The sequence below is a fragment of the Fringilla coelebs genome (genome assembly GCF_963513975.1).
Source record: "Fringilla coelebs genome assembly, chromosome: 6".
In the NCBI taxonomy this organism is placed as follows: Eukaryota; Metazoa; Chordata; class Aves; order Passeriformes; family Fringillidae; genus Fringilla; species Fringilla coelebs.
This window is the reverse complement of record NC_140034.1, coordinates 26,847,095-26,865,255: the sequence shown is the minus strand read 5'-3', so window position 1 is coordinate 26,865,255 and position 18,161 is coordinate 26,847,095. Positions and strand designations below refer to the sequence as shown.

The following is an 18,161-nucleotide window of genomic DNA, read 5'->3' as shown; positions in this document are numbered from 1 at the left end:
GAAACTTAGATTTTAAAAAAACCCGATAATTTATATACTTTTCATAGAATCATTGATACTATCCAGAGTTGAAAGGACCCCATAATGATCATTGAGTCCAGCTTCTGGACTCCTTTTGCTTTAAATAATCTTTCTACATAGAAATAAAAATGTAGTTGCATAATCTTCCTGCAGTCGCAGCTGTGTTGAGTTTGAGAGCAAGTTACTCTGAGTTGAATATAGTTGTGTTAAACTGAGTAGATTACTATAGTGGGGGTCTTCTCTTCCTAAAATTGTGTCGGGAAATCCCCTTATGTCTCTAACAAAGCCTCCGCTTCTGGGTTTGGCCCGTTGAGAAGAAGCCTGAGTTGGAAGTATCAGGCTGTTTTAATTTTTGTAGTGGATAAGTTTCTTGAAGAGTAGAATTGTTTAAAGTTTTGGTTCCTTGGTGATTTGTTGGTTATGGGAGTGTGTTTTTCTGAGGGAGGGTGCTGTATTTTACTCACAAGTAGCAAAGCTGCTACTATTAAATTAGTAAAAACTTTTAATAATTGTGGACATTATTGTCATTGAGAAAACAAATTTGACTTCATAGCTCAAATGTTTGCAAGTTTTCAAAGTATCTTGAGTGCTCAGTGCTTTTGATAAGTAGTGACTTCTCTTGTGTGTTGACTTGAATGAAGTTGAAGTGAGAGTAGTTCCAGTTCAAGTGAGTCATTCTAGTTCATTATCTGTTTCTTTCGGTTTTTCAACAGTTAATTTTATTTCAGAAGAGATGCAGATTTTTAGTTTTGGAACTTTTTCTGCATGTTTTCCTGTGTTGTGTTGGACGAGCACCTAGTAGTCTTTCATTACAGAAATGCAAAAATTATTCAAATTATATTGTCCTTGTCAAATGTTCTTTGGTCCGTGCAAGAGGTGTTAGTGCACCACTATTTACAGACTGCTTGCTGGGGTTTTTTTGAGAATTGTGACCCCTTGAATGGGAAAGAAGTAAATAGAACTTTTGTACTTCTTTCTGGCTATTTCTTAAATCTCTTTCTGATACTTTTTCTGAATTTTTCAGCTCTGCATAAAGGGAAAATAGGATACATGTGTAACTATTCTTGATTTAATTGGAGTGATTCTGAAGTACAGAAATCTTATGAACAAAATGAATTTGTTTGGAAAAACTTGAATTTTAAAGTCTGAACCCCTAATATTCTTTTTCCAAGATTGTTGTTTTTTGGGGTTTTTTTAAGGCCAAGTAGCATGTAACATTCTTGATACTCCTTGCATTTTTGTTGGTTTGAGATGTGGTGTTTCTGGATTTCTTGTAGGGTGTGTCAGGAGAGACATGACTGTGCTGAAGGATGTTCATTCTGTCCTGATCCTTTCAGGTCCAGTGTCCCAACTCAGGATAAAATCACATTAAAAAAAAAAAAGGGCACCAGGACAGAGATAGGGAGGTAGAGAATGGATGTAAAGTGATTGTAGGGTACAGGTGAAAAAACGGAAGGGAAAAAGGCAAGAGTTGGTTGAGTCGGAAGGAGGAAGCAAGATTTGACAAACAGCAGAGTAGGAAAATGAAGTGCTGTAGTCTGGCTAACACATATGTATCAAAATTTAAAAATCTATTGAGGGCATATGTTATTAAAGGCAGAAGTAAATACTCAGAATTGTGCTACTTGTTGCTATTTGGAAGCACAAATTAAAAGGTTTTACTGTGGAGAGTATAGCAATGACAAACCTGTGGCAAGCAGGTAACATTACTTGCAAGGTCGCATAAGGTTTCTTATTGCCAAAAGAAAAAATTTAAAACTCAGACCAGTTAAGCAAGTGTGCTTTGGTCTGAATTATTTGGCCATTATTTTTGTCCATAACACTGTGCTGGTGTTCTTAGATGTTGTTTCAGTATACTGGTAGTCAGAACTGGAAGTGCATCATCCTTGAGGTCTTCTTTCAATTATCACAGAAATAATTCCTCTGAAGACTTATCTCCTCATTCTTACTACTCTGAAAAACTCCAGAGCTTCTATTTCCTCTGAATTGGTGAGGAATATTGCAACTCCTAATTTTTACCCTTCCTTGTTGTATCCTTTCTCCCAAAGTGTTTCTTTTTCTGGCCAGTCACCTCTGAACTGGTGAAGGGAAAATGGCTACTTGGCCTGAGTTTTAGAAGATTTTAAAAATTGGAATTTTCTTCTGAACCTGGTTTTGAATGAGGATGACTGAAACTGTGCATAGTATTGCAAGGAATGTCATAACAGTGCCTCATGTAATCCTAGTGTTTGCTGATATCTGCTAGAAATTACTACCCAACACAATTGTGTGATTGCACCCAACCTGTGCTTAGCTGCAGTTGCTGTTGCTTTAGGTACCTTTGGCCTGCTCATGTCCTTGATAATTTCCAAGTAATGACTGCATACTGTACAGTACGGGTGGTTTATTGTGCATGCACACATTAAAGTACCTGTACATTACAGCACATGCTATAAAGGCACATTACACCACATAAGTTTTAATAATTGTGCGTTCCAGTGCAGGATTTTTCCATTACTCTACAACTTTGTCCTTTTTGTTGCTGAATATCATCTTTTCTCTGTTCCTCCAGTTGTGGCTGTAGTTTCCTATATGCCATCACCAGGTGCCTTACTGAAGTCTAGATTGGTGTAAAACCAACAGATGGTGGTTCAATCTTTATCTCTAGAAAAGAAAAAGTGGAAAAAGCTGAATCAGTATAATGTAATTTGTGATACACCCAGCTTTTTCCTATTTTATTTTATTAGCACATGTCTAAATGTTCTGAGAAGATTTGTGATAAGACCTTGCATGTGCTGTTAACAAGTGAACCGTTGAACTTTTTCTGGTGGGGATAAATATGAAGAGCAAATAAGGAGGAGGAAAAGAAAGCAGGCAGACTGGCTTGAATCACAGGGCTTGTTAGCCAGGTTCATGTGTAGTTGTGTGCACACTGAGCTTGAAATATTTCAAGTGCATGTTGTTCAGTATTTGAAGTGCATGTTGTGTGCTAATATTTGTTAAACTGTAGTGGCCTTTTTTACTTCGTGTACAGAACTTCTGCTGTAAAGTTCTAGGAAAAAAGCACCTTGTCCTTTCTGCTGTTAAACAAAATAGCAAAAAAGTGCATTTTGCAGGGTGAATTCTCCCCTATATTGGCATGCTTTCTGTATTTGATTATTTATTTCCTTCATGGTGTTCACAAATTTAAGAGAAATTAAGCACACCTTGAGATGTTAAAATGCAGCTTTGCCTCAGCTGTTTCTCCTTTGCCAAGTTAGTCTTTTCCAGCTGAGATGTGTTCTCATTCATCTTCGTGTCTTTATGAAAAACTGCAAGTGGGAATTACAATTAGATGCTTGTCTCAATTAGAACTTTTAATGTTAAGGTCTAGTGTAAACATTATTGGTGTTGGTACACATGAAAAGCAGCAGGCTTGCCAGCTGTATTATAAATTATTTTTGTTTTCAGTTTAACTTAATGAGTTTGGAAATAAAAAAAAAAAACCAAACTGCAGACAATTTCAGGTCAGGAAAGGACATGAGGATTCCTAGAGGAAAAGGATCTTGCTGAAGAAAGCCTTCTAGTATCTTAGATAAGATGAACCGCTTCAATAGCCTTAAAGCTGCAACTGATGCCTTTTATGCATTAATATAAAGCCCAAACCACAGTAGTCCTCAGCTTTCCATTGTCTCACTGTGTAAACAAACCCAATGTAAATATTTTAAAAAACTATTTGTAAGTTAATATGGAAGAATTATTATTATTGTTATTATTACCATGAAATAATAGCTAGTTATTTTTGACCTTTGTCGTAATTTAGTAATTCCGTCTTCAGCAGGAAGCCTGCCTGATATGGAAACCTGTAGCTATTCCATATGGTGACAATTAATAACCTTATTATTTGTTTTACAATGGAATTGATGAGTATTAAAACTTTACCCACCTACTTTAGAGCTCTTATCTTTGTGAACACTTTGAGATATATTCAGTGTCGGATTTATGCTGTATTTTTTTCACCTCTTCTAGAGAGAGTATAATTGTTTAGGTTTTTATTCTCCACAACATATCAAGAACAGCAAATATCCTGAATGAATTTTTGCAATGGGTAAGGCAGAGCTTTATCTTGAATTTTTTAAGTACTTTTGAAAACAAATCCTAACTAGAGAGATCTTGTAAACAATATATTAAATAATCTGTATAGTGATAATTCTTTGGCCTGACATTGTTGAAATCTTTAAAAGTTTCACTATTTAGATTCTTTGGCCAATAACCTTTGATTTTTCAAGGTCTGATTTTTTTTTTTTTGCATGTCAATGGAGTTTCCATATTGCTAAATTAAATCTGAGAAACAGTGTTTTAAAACATTCTGCCTTGTAACCCTGTTTTTTGCAGACAACACTGCTTGCTTCCAAAGAAGTTTGTGAATTACTTCTTTCCATTTTTGTTTATACCAAGATGATTGTAAGATACTTTTTACTTTAAATGGATCTGAAAACTTTCCCCAATATTTTAGCAGGAATAATCCACTAGCATCTTGATGAATTCTCACATATTTTATGCTGGCTTTTTAAAACATGAAGCAGTGCATTTGTCATCTATTTTTCTATGCTTAAACTTTCATACAATTTTGAAATTATGGCAGAAAGAAATTTTATGTTAAAACTATTATGGAAATAGCGTGAGGAACCATAGCACTCCTTGTGCATTGATCTCAGTTTTAGTAAGACTATGGTAAACATGTGAGCAATGGGAGATCAACTTATATTTTTTATTCAGCTGTTCCTGTGTAAATTCACTGGTTAATTTAGTAAAATACTGTCTACTTTACACTGGAATGTGCAGTGAATTTTTTTTTTCTCCTGATAGTTATAGGAAATATCAGAATCTGTACTTTCAGGTTTTGTCTGTTCAAATTTACCACTCTTTATTATGCATATTTAGAGCCATATGCCTTCTTGAGCCTTTGTAGTTTAAAACAGTGTAACAAACCGGAATTCTAAAAATGGCAGAAGGCATGAAGGGAAGGAAGAACATGTTAGGGACCATGGTCTGCATTATTCATATATCATACAGTTTCTGGAGGGCTAGCTATGAATTAGAGATTACAAATACTTTTATTAAATCTGTAAAATGAATGCTGTTCACGGTGCATGGTTTTATGAAGTATTTTACTAGTCCTGAAAATACTGACTTTGCCCTCCATGACCCTAGGGCTGACTGCAGATGAAGCAGGCAGAAAATTTTCTTTGCATCAAAAGTAGTAGTAAAGTCTTTTGGAGGTAGAGAAGTGGCTGAATTTCTTCTTTAATAAATAAATAATTAATGGTTGCTCTGGTGGGATGGTAATGAGAGAAAAAAAAGCCTGAGTTGAACAGAAGGCTTGCTAAAGTAAGCAGCCCATCCATAAAGGATTTTGGCAGTTTTTAGTTTTCTAGATTAATTTTAAGAGGTTGTATTTAAGTGTGTGGTACTCTCAGGACTGAAGTCTGGCCGAAGTCTTAGCCTAGTTTCTCTCTAGATGATGAATGTTGCTTAGCTGGTTCCCTAGTACCTATAGTCAAGAGAGTTTAGCTTGAATATTCATTATATCTGTATTTTTAAAGTTAATGTTCTTTATAATAATATTTTTGGTTTTGAAATCGAGACTTGGGTACTGTACTATGCTAGAGTAAATGTTTTTGTGTTTACCTGGTCTTACGTTAAGAGGCCTTCAGCTAATTTTTGCAGCATGTATTTTGGTGATTGAGGTATTGCAAAATAAAGCAATATTGAAAGTAAATGCAATGCAAGGCAAGTTTGGAATTCTCAGAGTTAAAATGCTTTCCTGCCAAAATACATAAGGATCAGTTGGAGGTTTGGCGTTAACCTCTATTATGGTATGAAGAGCAGTTGTCTTTGGCAAGAAGCAAGTGATGAAACCCATGCTGAAAGCTCAGTGTAAGTGCAGCAATCAATTATACAAAGCCCCACAGATCTCTAGGAAAACTAAGGATTTCAACTTTATGGTCTTGGGCTTGTGTTTTAATTACTAATATGAAAACAGTGGTATGTGAACAATGAGCTTTTTGCTAGGCTTAAGTAACAAAACTTTTGTGCTGATTGTTGTCTTCTTTAATTTGGTGCCTATTAGTTCATTTTTATGATTATGTAGGAGAAGTGTACAAAATTGGTTTTGGCTGTGCCTAGATTGGTACTTGCTGCATGCAGTATTATGTGACTTCTGCATTGGGGAGAATGATTGATTGATTGAACTAAAAATACCTGGGACAAAATCATAATCTCTCTGCCAAAATCTAGGAATTTTAAAATGGTTCACTTACTCAGGTGCTGTTTAACTAAATGAGTAATTTAATGTTTAACGGTTTCTGTTTATTGTTTCATTAGAGATCTTTTAAAAGTTAATTTTATACAGAAAAAATTATGGTAGTCATTGTCTTGACTAGCAAATCTAAAAGTTCTGTTCCATGTCTGATGGATCAGAAAAAATGCTGTTTTCTCAGACTGGGGAGCAGGGATTAAAGAAAAGCTTTCACCGAGACTTACTTTTGTTAGCAATAAGACCCATATTTTTTTCCCTGAAGTCAGTTCGTCTTTTGGCAAAATCAGGTCTTAAGCACAGAACACCTTTTTGGTTCAGAACAAGTTCTTCACTTAAGTAATCTAGACTTCAGGAAAGTATTGAAGTCTAAAATCAGGAAATGACATGTTGGTTTTTCTTAAAGCCTTAAAATTTTAGTTTAGATTTACAGAAGTATTTTTTGTAAAGATCATGTAGACAGTGTTATTTGTGAGAGGATTTGATTTATGCTGTCAGTGGAGAGTTTATGCACTTACACATGCTAAAAGAAAGGAAAATAATGAGAGAGGTATTTTAATAAATATTGGACAGGAGAGATAGGAAATACATAATGATACATAATGAGAAATAGCCGATAAACTTCCTGTTGTAACTGCCTTGTGTAATTGTAGTTTCATGTTTATGGAATAGTTTTGCAGTGGTCATCTCTTCTACTCTGCCTTTCGACCAGTTTGCAAAGGACTTTGGGGTTGGGGTTTTCTCTTTCCTTTTTCTCTTTATTCTTTTATTCTTTGTTTCATTAAGTTCTGTAGAAAAAAATTCTCACTTTCCAAATTAAACTGCTTTCAGGTAAAGAGTTCATCTGAGAAACCCTTTACATTTCTGTGTGCATAATACCAAATATGATATGACATTACCTTGCAACCTGTCTTTTAAAAGCAGGACAACTATTAGAAAAGAACATTCTTTAATTTTGTAGCTGTGTCTGATATTTCATACTATTTCCAGGTATTCTATACAGATAATATTTGTAATTTTCATAAAATTTCTGTAAAGTCCAAGCTTATTCCATTTACCTGACTGCTTTCCAAGAGACACACAGAGCCTTTTTCTGTCTTGTTGATCTTAAATATACAGTCTTGACTATATCTTACTTCATTTTTTCTGTGACGGTGGAGATGTGTACTGAACACCTTGGGGAAAAAAAATTGAATTTTTTCCTTTCTTTACTGCCTTAATACATGTATCTAAAATGATCTTTCATTATCATTTGACAAAGATGTTTTCACTGAGTTTTATGCATAGTTTAGCTTCAGCTTGGCCCTTTCAGCAGTTGCTCATCTGAACTGGATGCTACCTAAATAAATATTTTTGATGTCATTTATATTTTCATCAGTATTCAGAGATGAATTATGTTATCTGATACAATACAATTCTTGTAATCATCCAAGGCTGATTTATCAGTTCCACCGATAAAAGTCCTTCTCAGTGGCAAAAAAAATAAAACCAGGAAAATTCCATATCAAACTCACCATCTTAGATTTGATTGTGTGCAAACCTCCTTTTGGCTAAAATCCTGCGCCTGTAACAAAGCATTCCTGCTTAGTATGAGTGCCTGCAACTTTAACTTCAAGACTTTATTGCTTGTTAGTCATTTTCCATCATCATGTTTCTTGTATAGTTGCAATCTAAAGATTATTTAGTATCTTTAAGTATATGGGGAAGACACCAGCTTTGTTTTGGTGATATGACACCGGAGTTCTATCCTGACAATTTATAAAGAGGTGTGGTTCAGATGTGGTTGGTATTAGCAGTGCTGAAAGACTCTAAACAAGTCACAGAACTCTAAACTAAAGTGGTGTCTTTACTTCTCTTCCTGTAATACTTTTGGTTACTGATATATTGGTTAATCCTGTTCCTAATGTAATGCAGAAAGGATCAAAACTTAGAGAAGTTTAGTGCTTTTTAGCTAATGTGTAATTACTTTATAGTGAAGTACTTGGTAATTTTAAAAGTACGTTTGATTCTTATTCATTCAGTTTACTGTAGAGGAATTTTAATGTCTAATAGATGTATGATATGGTTGTGTTTACTGAATGATTGAAATATGAGTTGGTTAAAATGTTGCTTGAATATTACTTAAATAACTCTGTTTTGTTGTAGCCGAAAAAGAAAACTAAGACATTCAATCCTCCAATCCGTAGAAACTGGGAAAGTAATTACTTTGGGATGCCCCTACAGGATTTGGTTACACCTGAGAAACCCATACCTCTGTTTGTTGAAAAATGTGTGCAATTCATTGAAGATACAGGTAAGATAGGAGGACTGTTAGAGGGAAGACTTTCCCATTTTGCATAATGAGTAATACCTCTCATTGTCTGTTTTAAAGTACTTTTAGAATTTTATCCTAGAAATAAATAATTGTGGGCCAGGCACAGTTAAAAAGGAGAATGTGTTTTCTAAATTTTATGCATAAAATGTGATGGTTTCTTGACTTTATTTATACAACTACTTAATCACCTTTTGACAAATGTCTGAGGTTTAATGTGTTCCCTGTAATTAATAAAACTTTACATCAATTTCTAGTGCCACATGACGTTTAACCCCATGGCAGTCCAGTCTTACATGTCACACTGTTGCCACTGTTTTATTTCATGTATTTAAAAGCTCTGAAATCCACCTTTTCCAGTTGTAGAAAACAGGTACTTGAAATGGCTTCTGACTTGGTATGATAAGTCTGCTTGCTTTCTTGATTTTGAAGGTAAACCTAGTTTTGCATTTTAACTTGTTGCAGGGACAGAAACACTTATTTTCTAAATACTGTGTAATACTCCATGAAAAATGTTCATCTATTGAAGATGTAATTTCCCTGTTTAATGTAAAATATTAACATATATATGTGTTTACACTAGAGTTAAATTTCACAGGACGGTTTTATCTCTCTCCTTTCTCCCTGGCTTTCTGGTTGTGTGTTTGTCCCTGCTTTCAACCCATTTGTGTGTGACCATGAGGCAAGTAGGATGATTTTGCTGCTCAAACAGAAGACTACTGTTAGGAGTGGGGATTTGTTTTGAGGTTTGGGAGTGATCTGTGGTTGGGTTTTATTTGGGGTTTTGGGGGGATTTTTTTCTGTTTTTAAGCATTGTGAACATTAGTTTTCAGCTAGTGTGTAGATCCTGCTTGCTCTAAGTTTTATAAATGCGATACTGCTGTGTTTGAAGTAAGCGACAGTGTCTGAAGCATGTGCAGGACCATCTTTTGATGTGTGTCTGCAATGGGAATAATGTTTAGTGCAAAGTAAACAATATTTTTTTTTCCAAATTTGTTTATTTTCTAATACAATTTTGGCTGTAAGATGAGAGTAGCAGTTTTAGCAAGAAAAAAATCGAAAGGGTTTTCTTTCTTATAGTAAAATTCAGTTTTGTTGCCATCTGTAAGAGTAGTGTTTCCAAAATAACTACCACAGGTGATAAGCCTCATAGCTGGTTTTGAAGGCTTACATATTGCATTATTGCAATAAAGAAATTAGGTGAAACCTCAGGCACTGATCTCTTTGGAGTCAGAGATATTAGTACAGATCTGTCTTTAACCTTTACTTTCTATGGATTAAAGGTAAGAGCTGTATTTTCTGCCCCCTTACTTTTGCTTTTTCCACCTCACCCAATTAAAAATGGGAAAGGAGGAAGAAGAGCAAGGATTAATAGAGTGGCATAGGCAGTTTAAGATGTATATATGTTGTTTTTGCTGTTTTCTGTAGCAAAAAAAGCCCCAACCCAAAACAAACTAGCATAATTTATAGGTGAGTCACTGTCACTGATGTTCTTTAAAAGTGGCTACGTACAGCTACTATGCATAGCTATGTAAAACAGATACTGACTGGTATTCAATTTCAAGAGTTTGTAAAATCTAGAAATAATTTGAGCATGTTCCACTTTTTTAGAATACTTTCAATCAATCAATTTGTAAGCCCAGTTCTAGAAGTTTTATTTGCTTAAAAAAGTATTGTCGTCTTTGTGGTAAACTTTCAAAAAAAAAAAAAAGGAATTTCTCCCAAAGCATTTTCACCAGCTTGTGGGGTGAGAGAGAGAACTATTATAGTGTGGGAACATTATTTGTTGCCTTTTTGACTCATAATCATCAAACCATGCAACCAGCCAAAACGTTTTGTACGTCTGTTCTCTTCTCATGACCTGTCTTGGGAAAATAAGATGTTGGGTGAAGCTTCTATGTGTTCAAAATGTGGGGTCTCCTCAGAAGGCACAACTTTTCTGTTAGCCGTGTATATGTTAGTACATCCCGGAATGCTACCGTACACCTGGCGAGTTTTAATTCTGGCCATGAATGTGAGCTGGACAAACATTATGCCATCTGTATAGTTTGTGACTGTGATGCCACTAGTTGTCTTCCTGGTTTTGTTAAGCACTTAGAACAAAGCCTCTGCTTTTGATCTGTATTACAGTTTTCTTTCTCCTACTCTGGATTCTATGTAAGTGGCTTTGGTGTTGTTTTCAGCTTCCATACTTGGCTGTGGGAGTTTTATTTCTGGTGTGTATTATTTTTATATTTAATTAATACGCTGTAAGTATTTGAGTTTCAAGCAGGGTTCTCATAGAATGTATTTGTTGCCTTTGAGAGAAAAGAATGTTCACTTGCATTGCCTTCAAATAGTGTACTGAGATACAGTCACATCATTGACTTTGGGACTGTCTGAGAAAATTCTACAAATACGGTGTTGGAGATTATCGTTCTGCGCAAGGCAAGTCAGCATCTATTGGCCACAGGCTGGAGTTCAGAATGGTACCATTCCTGTGTGATAAAGCTGCTTGGCCCCGGGGAGTCGTTCAGTACTTGTCTGTCTCATAGCGAGTGAGTCCGCTGTGAGTCTGAACTGCCCTGAATACCAGTGTTTATTATCATTGTCTTCTTAATCAAGAAGTGCAGTCTTTTCCAACTCATCTAATCTATCTATTTCTCTTACAGAGAATATAATTGTTTAGTGTTTTCTCTTCAGGTACTTTTCATGGGGTTCAGCTCCTTCCTATGTAATTTGGATTGTGGCTGAATTTGTGATTAATCTTGACTTGAAGGGCTAATCTTAATTTTTAATGTTTTCTGTTTCTGTTTCATGAAATTATACAAGGCAATGCTTTGTACCCCCTTATCTAAATTTTGACTGAGGCTAGAAAGTACTCAGTGTGAAAAACAGCTTTCTTTTTTTCAGATGCTTAGATGAGACAATAGTACCTTAGTGTCTTTGAAGATTCTTGCTCCACCATAAACTTTAAAGAATTGAGCACATGCAGAAAACACCATCAGATTTTTGTTTTACCATAATGTTCTGGAAACATCCTCACAAAAAAAAAAAAAAAGTGTGTGTCAGTAGAAGAGGGACAGTTTTGAAAAAATGAAGTAAATTCAGGAGCTTAAATTTCTAGCCTTTTATAAATCAACAGATCTGATTTTTTTTTTCTGAAGAAGCCATATTGTTCCTGTCAAGGTAAAGGGTGATCTGAAGGGATTCTAAGTCTGTGCCTGTAGGTGAAGGTTATCATCTCTCTGTTCCTCTTTAGTATTTTTCAACAAAAAGCTTTATTCTAGGTTTAGCTTTATGGAGCTGACCAATTAGTTCTTGAAACAGACCATCAAAAAGATTACAAGAATCCCCTTGTAATCTTTTTGATGGTATTGGAAGCAGAAACTGGGGGTCAATTAACTCAGGTTAATTAATACCTGAGTAGATGTGAAACTGGTAGTCTGTAAATATGTGTTAGAACCTCCATTTCACAGCCACCTGCACTGTCACTGGTATACCGAGAGTACAAAGCAGTAATAACACATAATACTTGGTTTTGTTGGAATCTATTGATTAAAACAAATCACAATACCATGTGAGAATGTCTTAAATTTTGTACTACTGTCACTTCTGGATGAGAAAGGAGGAAAGATTTGCTAAATATTGTAAACAAGCTTTGCTTCTGTGTTTCTACATTGTCCACGATTATATCCAAGCCTTTAATTTTTGAATTCATTGTAATTGTAGCAGGATGAGTAATATTTTGGTTGGTTGTCAAAGCTCTTGGTTCACTGAACAAGGTGATCAAAAGATTTTTTTTTCCTTTCAGCTTAATAACTTGCCAGTGATGAATAACCAAGTTTTCAACTAAACATTTTGGTATAAATTTATAATGTTTTCAAAAAACCTGATTTTTGGTGAAGATATTGTGGTCTTATCTGTAACCTTTTACAGACTATGAGCACTTTCATGTCACTAGTGACATGTATGATATTTGTGTGCTTTTACCTCTGTCACATTGTTTGCAAATTGGTTTGTAACTAGCCCATGAGGGCAACTATTTCAGTTGACTGTCATTGGTAGCTATTTTTGGTTATGGGCTTCCAAAAGAGTATTTTGATGATATTGGTGTTCTGGTCTGCTTTTTGCTTTCTCCTGGTGGACTGAAGAGAACTTCATTTTGTTGCATCATTTGAAATGAATTTTTAAAATGTATTGGTTTTTTGTAAACTAGGTTTATGGAAATGTATTTAGCAGGGAAACTGGAGTTTTGATTTCTAAAAAAATTGTAGTGGCTGTTTTTGCATAGAAGTAATGGTGCTATTCTAAGAAATGCTAGAGAAAAAGATTACCTGCTATTTTTAAATAAGAAAATACAATGTAGACCATTACCTTTTTTTTGAAATACTGGTAGCAGAATTGAGATACTTTCTGAAGTATGCTGTATGAATTGCATGACTTCTGTGTTTCTCTAAGAATTGTCATGGAGAGAATAAGGTAGATATTCAGTACTCTGATAGAGAGGAGCAGATTTCTGAAGGGCAATTTCATGTCTTCAACAAAATGTCGATATGGTTTGAATTTTGTATTGCAGTATAATGGAAAAATATTTGAGTGTCCAATTTTAAGTGTGAAAAGTGCACATATTTATGCCAACTTTGAGTGTTTTGTTGGTAATGTTTTTATGCTGTTACACACACCTCAGATTTAGTGATGAACTATTCCATGGACTGTTTGTGCACTAATGAAACCCTGCTGTTGTTGATTTTTTAAGTTTTCCCAAACTTAAAATAATTCAGGCAAGATGACTTATGCTAACTGATACTATTAGCATATCAGGATTTTTCTATTATTTTAGTAATTTTTTGTATTTTGGGTTTACTTTTTGTATTTGTTCATGCATTGGTGAGAAGTTTGACATAGATTACATTTAATTCTGTTTTACCAAGGAAGAAGACATCAAATTAACATTACAAATACTAGCAGTTCTGCCATTGAGTACATATAGTTCTCGATAGTATTCAACTTTAATATCAGTATTTAAATTTTTTTTCCTCTGAGCTTTCAAATGTTTTAAATTTTTATAGAATATTGCTATCCATGTACTTCATTGACCAGATTATAAATTTTAGATTCCATACTTCACAGAAAACTGATAACATTAATAGAGTGTTAATTGTGCATTAAATAATTTAAGAAAGAGGTGCTTATTATAATAATTTGTATTTTAATAATTTAGTTACTCAGTTGTGAGATGAGGAATAGAATAAAGATGGAGAAAGGAATTTGACAGAGCTAAATGTTGCTATCTCACATGGTCCTCACATGGAGGGCTGTAAGAGAAATTAAAAATTGTGAACTCGGTATACATAAAACAATTACTGCTTTTGATATTGAGACCATTTTTGTAATGCAGGAAAATTTACAGTTTTGGAGGTCATTCAAGTAAAAGAATATTGCCTTCTTCAAATTTCCTTCAAACCTAGCTTACACCATGGTCTTTTATGCTGAATAACCTGTGAGGCTAGAGTTCTACACTGACAGTATAGATAAGCCAAAGTTTGTCTGCAGAGAGTGAGGTTTGGTAGAAATAGGCAAAGAAAATGAGTCAGCAGTGCTTGTTGTGGTAAAAAAGTCACGTACATCATTGAAATATATTCCTAGTGGCTGGAAAATCAAGAAATTCAAGATTGATTACCTCCCCTTTTATTTGAGGGGCTTGGGAGAGCTGGAGGATTTTAGGAACCTGTTGGACAGAGAGAACAGAACCGAACACCCCCTTGGCCTGGTGTATGAGTTTCTGTCACTTTTCATTTTGAGCACTTGTCAGATGTCTCTGAATCAGCGGAATTCACTGTTCTGAAAAGCTGTATCAGCAAAAATGGTAAAAGTCGTTGCTGTGTAGTTTTACAGCTGCTAAGAAAAGAGTCAGAAATACATGCCAAAACAAGTGCAAGGCAGGGAGCAGGAGCATGGGAAGGACAGAACCAGTGATTGGTGAGGTGGGGAGTGAGACCATAGTTTTTGGTCATATTGTTCAGTTAAGTTGACTCAACTGCCCATGAAGCTTTATGTTTAGCAAAAAATGCACCCAGGGCACGACTGTGTTACATGTGATTCTGGTTTAAATAGCTCTACAACACATTTTGTACCCTCATCAAGTTGGTGAGTGATTCTGGAGTGGGTGGTGTGGTTAATCTATTTAAGACCACGGCTTCTGCTGGAGGGAGCGTAGGCAGGCTGGAGGAATGGGATAGTAGGAACCTGAAGGAGTTCAGTGAGAACAAAGCCAGGCCATGCAACTAGAATTGCAAAGACTAAACCCCTACAGTAGTACATGCTGAGCTCTTGACTGGGTCCGTATCAGTGCTAATGAAAAGGGTCTTGTGATTGTGGCAGAGAATAGGCTCATCATGCCTTCTGTATTGGATTTTCCAAGTAGAGGGGGCAGGCATTACAGCAGCAGAAGTGGTTACTAATTTTTGCTCTACACTTGTTGGATGTCATCTGAAATACTGCAAGAAAGGCGTTGACAGACTTAAGTCTAGCAAAAGAGGGTCAGAGGCTGGAGTTTCTAACGTGTGGGTTTATTCAGCTTGAAGAGAAAGAGGCTGAGGAGGTACCCAGGGGAGGCTTCCTGTAACTATGAGATTACTGATAAGGTGCAGCCAGGCTAAAGAACTGGAGTACCATGTCATTAACATAGGAGGTTCTGATTAGAAAGAAAGGGAATACTTTTGCTCCGAAGGTTATTAAAACACTGGTTCAGGTTATCCGGAGAGATTGTGGGGTAAATTGGAGATATTAAAGGTAAGTTTAGATAAGCACCGAAATCTGATTTCAGTGTTGGCTGTTATTTGAGTGGAAGGTTGCGCTAGATGATCTCCTGAGAATTCCTTCTGTGATCATTTCAAAATTGGCATAGAATAGGTTTCAGTAGTTGAGAGACTTGCACCAGTCTGTGTTTGTAACTTTGGAATTAATCAACAGAGAGGAAACAAACTCAAGAGGGTAAAACAGGCATCAGTCATTTCTCCTAATGCAAGACTGACTACCAGACAAGGGAAGAGCGCGTGCATTAATTTGGTAGTGTGAGAGACTCACTGAAAACTGTAAACAAATATGTTTTGAAATACTCATAAAACACATGTTGTGCATTTGAGTTGTATTGCTAATGAGGTATCTCTTCAAAGGAAACATCATGGGAATAATATAAAGAATTCCTAAACAACTCGGGTAGGACCAAGGTGCCAGGGTATGTAGGATAGTTATGCTGCTCCACTTCTTCCCTCAGCATTCTCCAGACCTAAAGTGACCAAACAGCTATATATGCCTGGAAATCTGCATGCTTCAGTTGTCACCCATTTTTAATGAAGCAAAGTATGCACCCAACTTCTCCTAGGCATTTTAATAGTATCATATTAATTGTAGTCTTGTGTTCTTTTTTTGAAATGGGCAGGCCATAAAATATGGGCTTGAGTGACACTTCATAAAATGATTGAGACCTTGTTTAATAATTAGTTGGTGTAAATTATAGTAATGTTAATTCAGCTTTGGAAAGCTTCCTATTATAAGGATCTTTGTAAAATTACCTCTTATTTCCTTCTACTGCTTATTGTTTATTGAACATTTCAATATGCTAGAAATGATTTTATTACAAGAAGCAGTAAAACACTTATTTTTGGTTCTGGCTTTCAGTGTGTGAATTGAATGTCATGGGACTTTAAATGTCAGTGTTGATGAGGACACATTAAATGTGTTTTATGTAAGTAAAGTTAGTGTGAGATTCTTACTTAGTTTGGCTTCTTTGCTCAGTAATTATATACATTCTAGGTGTACATAGAAATTACTGGTTTGGATCAGTGAATTGGCAGTTCCTTTAGTCTTGTGTTGTAACATAGGAGTTGAAAAGAGGTACACCAGATCAATCCATAGAATAAAATGAGAGAAATACACAGATCACCAAATTTACAAAGGTAAATGTGGAAATGATATTCTCAGCTATTTTAGTGGAGAATGAGTCCTGAGAACCTCCATTGGCCACTGTAGAGGAAGGAATTGAACTGGAAGAGAGGGACTTGCTGTGATTGTGGCATGTATTCAGAAACACAGACAGAACATGATAGGAATCTGGCTGTGGATGTTGCTAGCAGATACTCTATGACTTTTCAGCAGTCTAAATGTTAGTATAGCTGTTGTCACTTGGGAAGAGGTTTTGAAATCATCATAGACAGCTCTCTGAAAACTTAAAAACTGTACTTGCTATCAAGCAAGCAAAAAAAAAAAAGAGAGTAAATGTTCTGGAGAAAGAAAAATCATGCTATTACATAATGCAATGCTATACACACAGTTTCAGTACTGGCTGCAGTTTGGTTCAGCGTTTCTCAGAAAAGGAAAGAATTGGAAAAGGTAATACATATGGGAGTAATAGTAAGTCTTGGATAAAGATGCACCAAATTGATTAGCTTAGAACATTTCTCAGGAAGAGAAGTTACATAAATTTACAAAACTAGTGCTGGGAAAATGCAGAGAAGTTACTACTTCTTGTTGAGAGAAAAAATTATGCAAACTTTAGCTACTGGGCATAAACTCTGTATTTTCATAATGTACATTCTGGAATGACAAAACTGCATTCACCGTGATGTAAAGACTACAAGTAAATTACTTGAAGGGGTTTGAGCGAATTAGTGAAGGATAAATCCCCAGATGGCTCTTACAACACCTTATGTAAAAGCCTACGTAAGCCACCATCTGCAGAAAGTTGGGAGGATATACCATGCTGGTAGGTTTTGTTTTTTTTCTCTCCTGCCCTTTCTACTTTCCTCAAGCATATATTGCATGGTGTAGTATATGGTATGGAGAATGGATATTGTACCCAGTAGACTTTGGTTTTCCCCTGTGCTGAAGTTAGTATGTTCCATGGAGAAACCAAGAGTTGTGGAAATATGTTGGAGCCTAAAGATCAAAGTGTCCTGCAGACTGATAATGTATATAGGTACAGATCCACCTTGCTCATTTTCTCTGAAATGCTTTGAACCCCATGTAGTGAAGTTCCAGTTAGATGGGATGGAGCCCTGGTCACAAGTGGCAGCACAAAAGAAGGAGCAAGAGAATTTATTTGGCAGTAGGAGATACTTTGAGAAAAGAGTAGCCTTGGCAAAGGGGAAGTGCACTGTCTTGAAATAAATATAGGCTATTGTGATGTCACATAAGGAGGATCTAGTTATTTACACCTAGTGGTGTTGTAAAACTAGCAGGACAGAGAAGCAAATAAATCATATTAATCTGATATATAATATTGCAGCAGCAATTGTGTTTGGTAAGCATGCGTTGAAAATGACAACTGGACCAGAACACAAGCAGAGTAAGAACATAGAAGAAAGTTCTGTAAACTCAGAGGATGCAGATGAAGGAACCAAAATTTTAAAAAGCTGTCAGAAAAAAGAAATGTTGAAGGCTCTCTCTCCCTCTTTTATTATAGATACATATTATAGATATGCAAGGAGTTTAAAAGCTAAAACTAGTGAAGTAGAATGTCTAATACTTGATGGAAGATCTAGATGTAAGAAGCATTTGAGAGACCTGGTT

The 18,161-nt window shown here is 35.6% G+C and overlaps 1 protein-coding gene across 1 annotated transcript in view; it reads left to right on the top strand.

Moving 5' to 3' along the window:
* Positions 1–18,161, top strand: part of ARHGAP5 (Rho GTPase activating protein 5) — a 47,175-nt gene that overhangs the window by 15,844 nt on the left and 13,170 nt on the right. Inside the window, exon 4 of the mRNA XM_084208381.1 lies at positions 8,444–8,591. Coding sequence (XP_084064507.1) covers positions 8,444–8,591 — 148 coding nt within the window. The remainder of the gene's footprint in view (positions 1–8,443; positions 8,592–18,161) is intronic.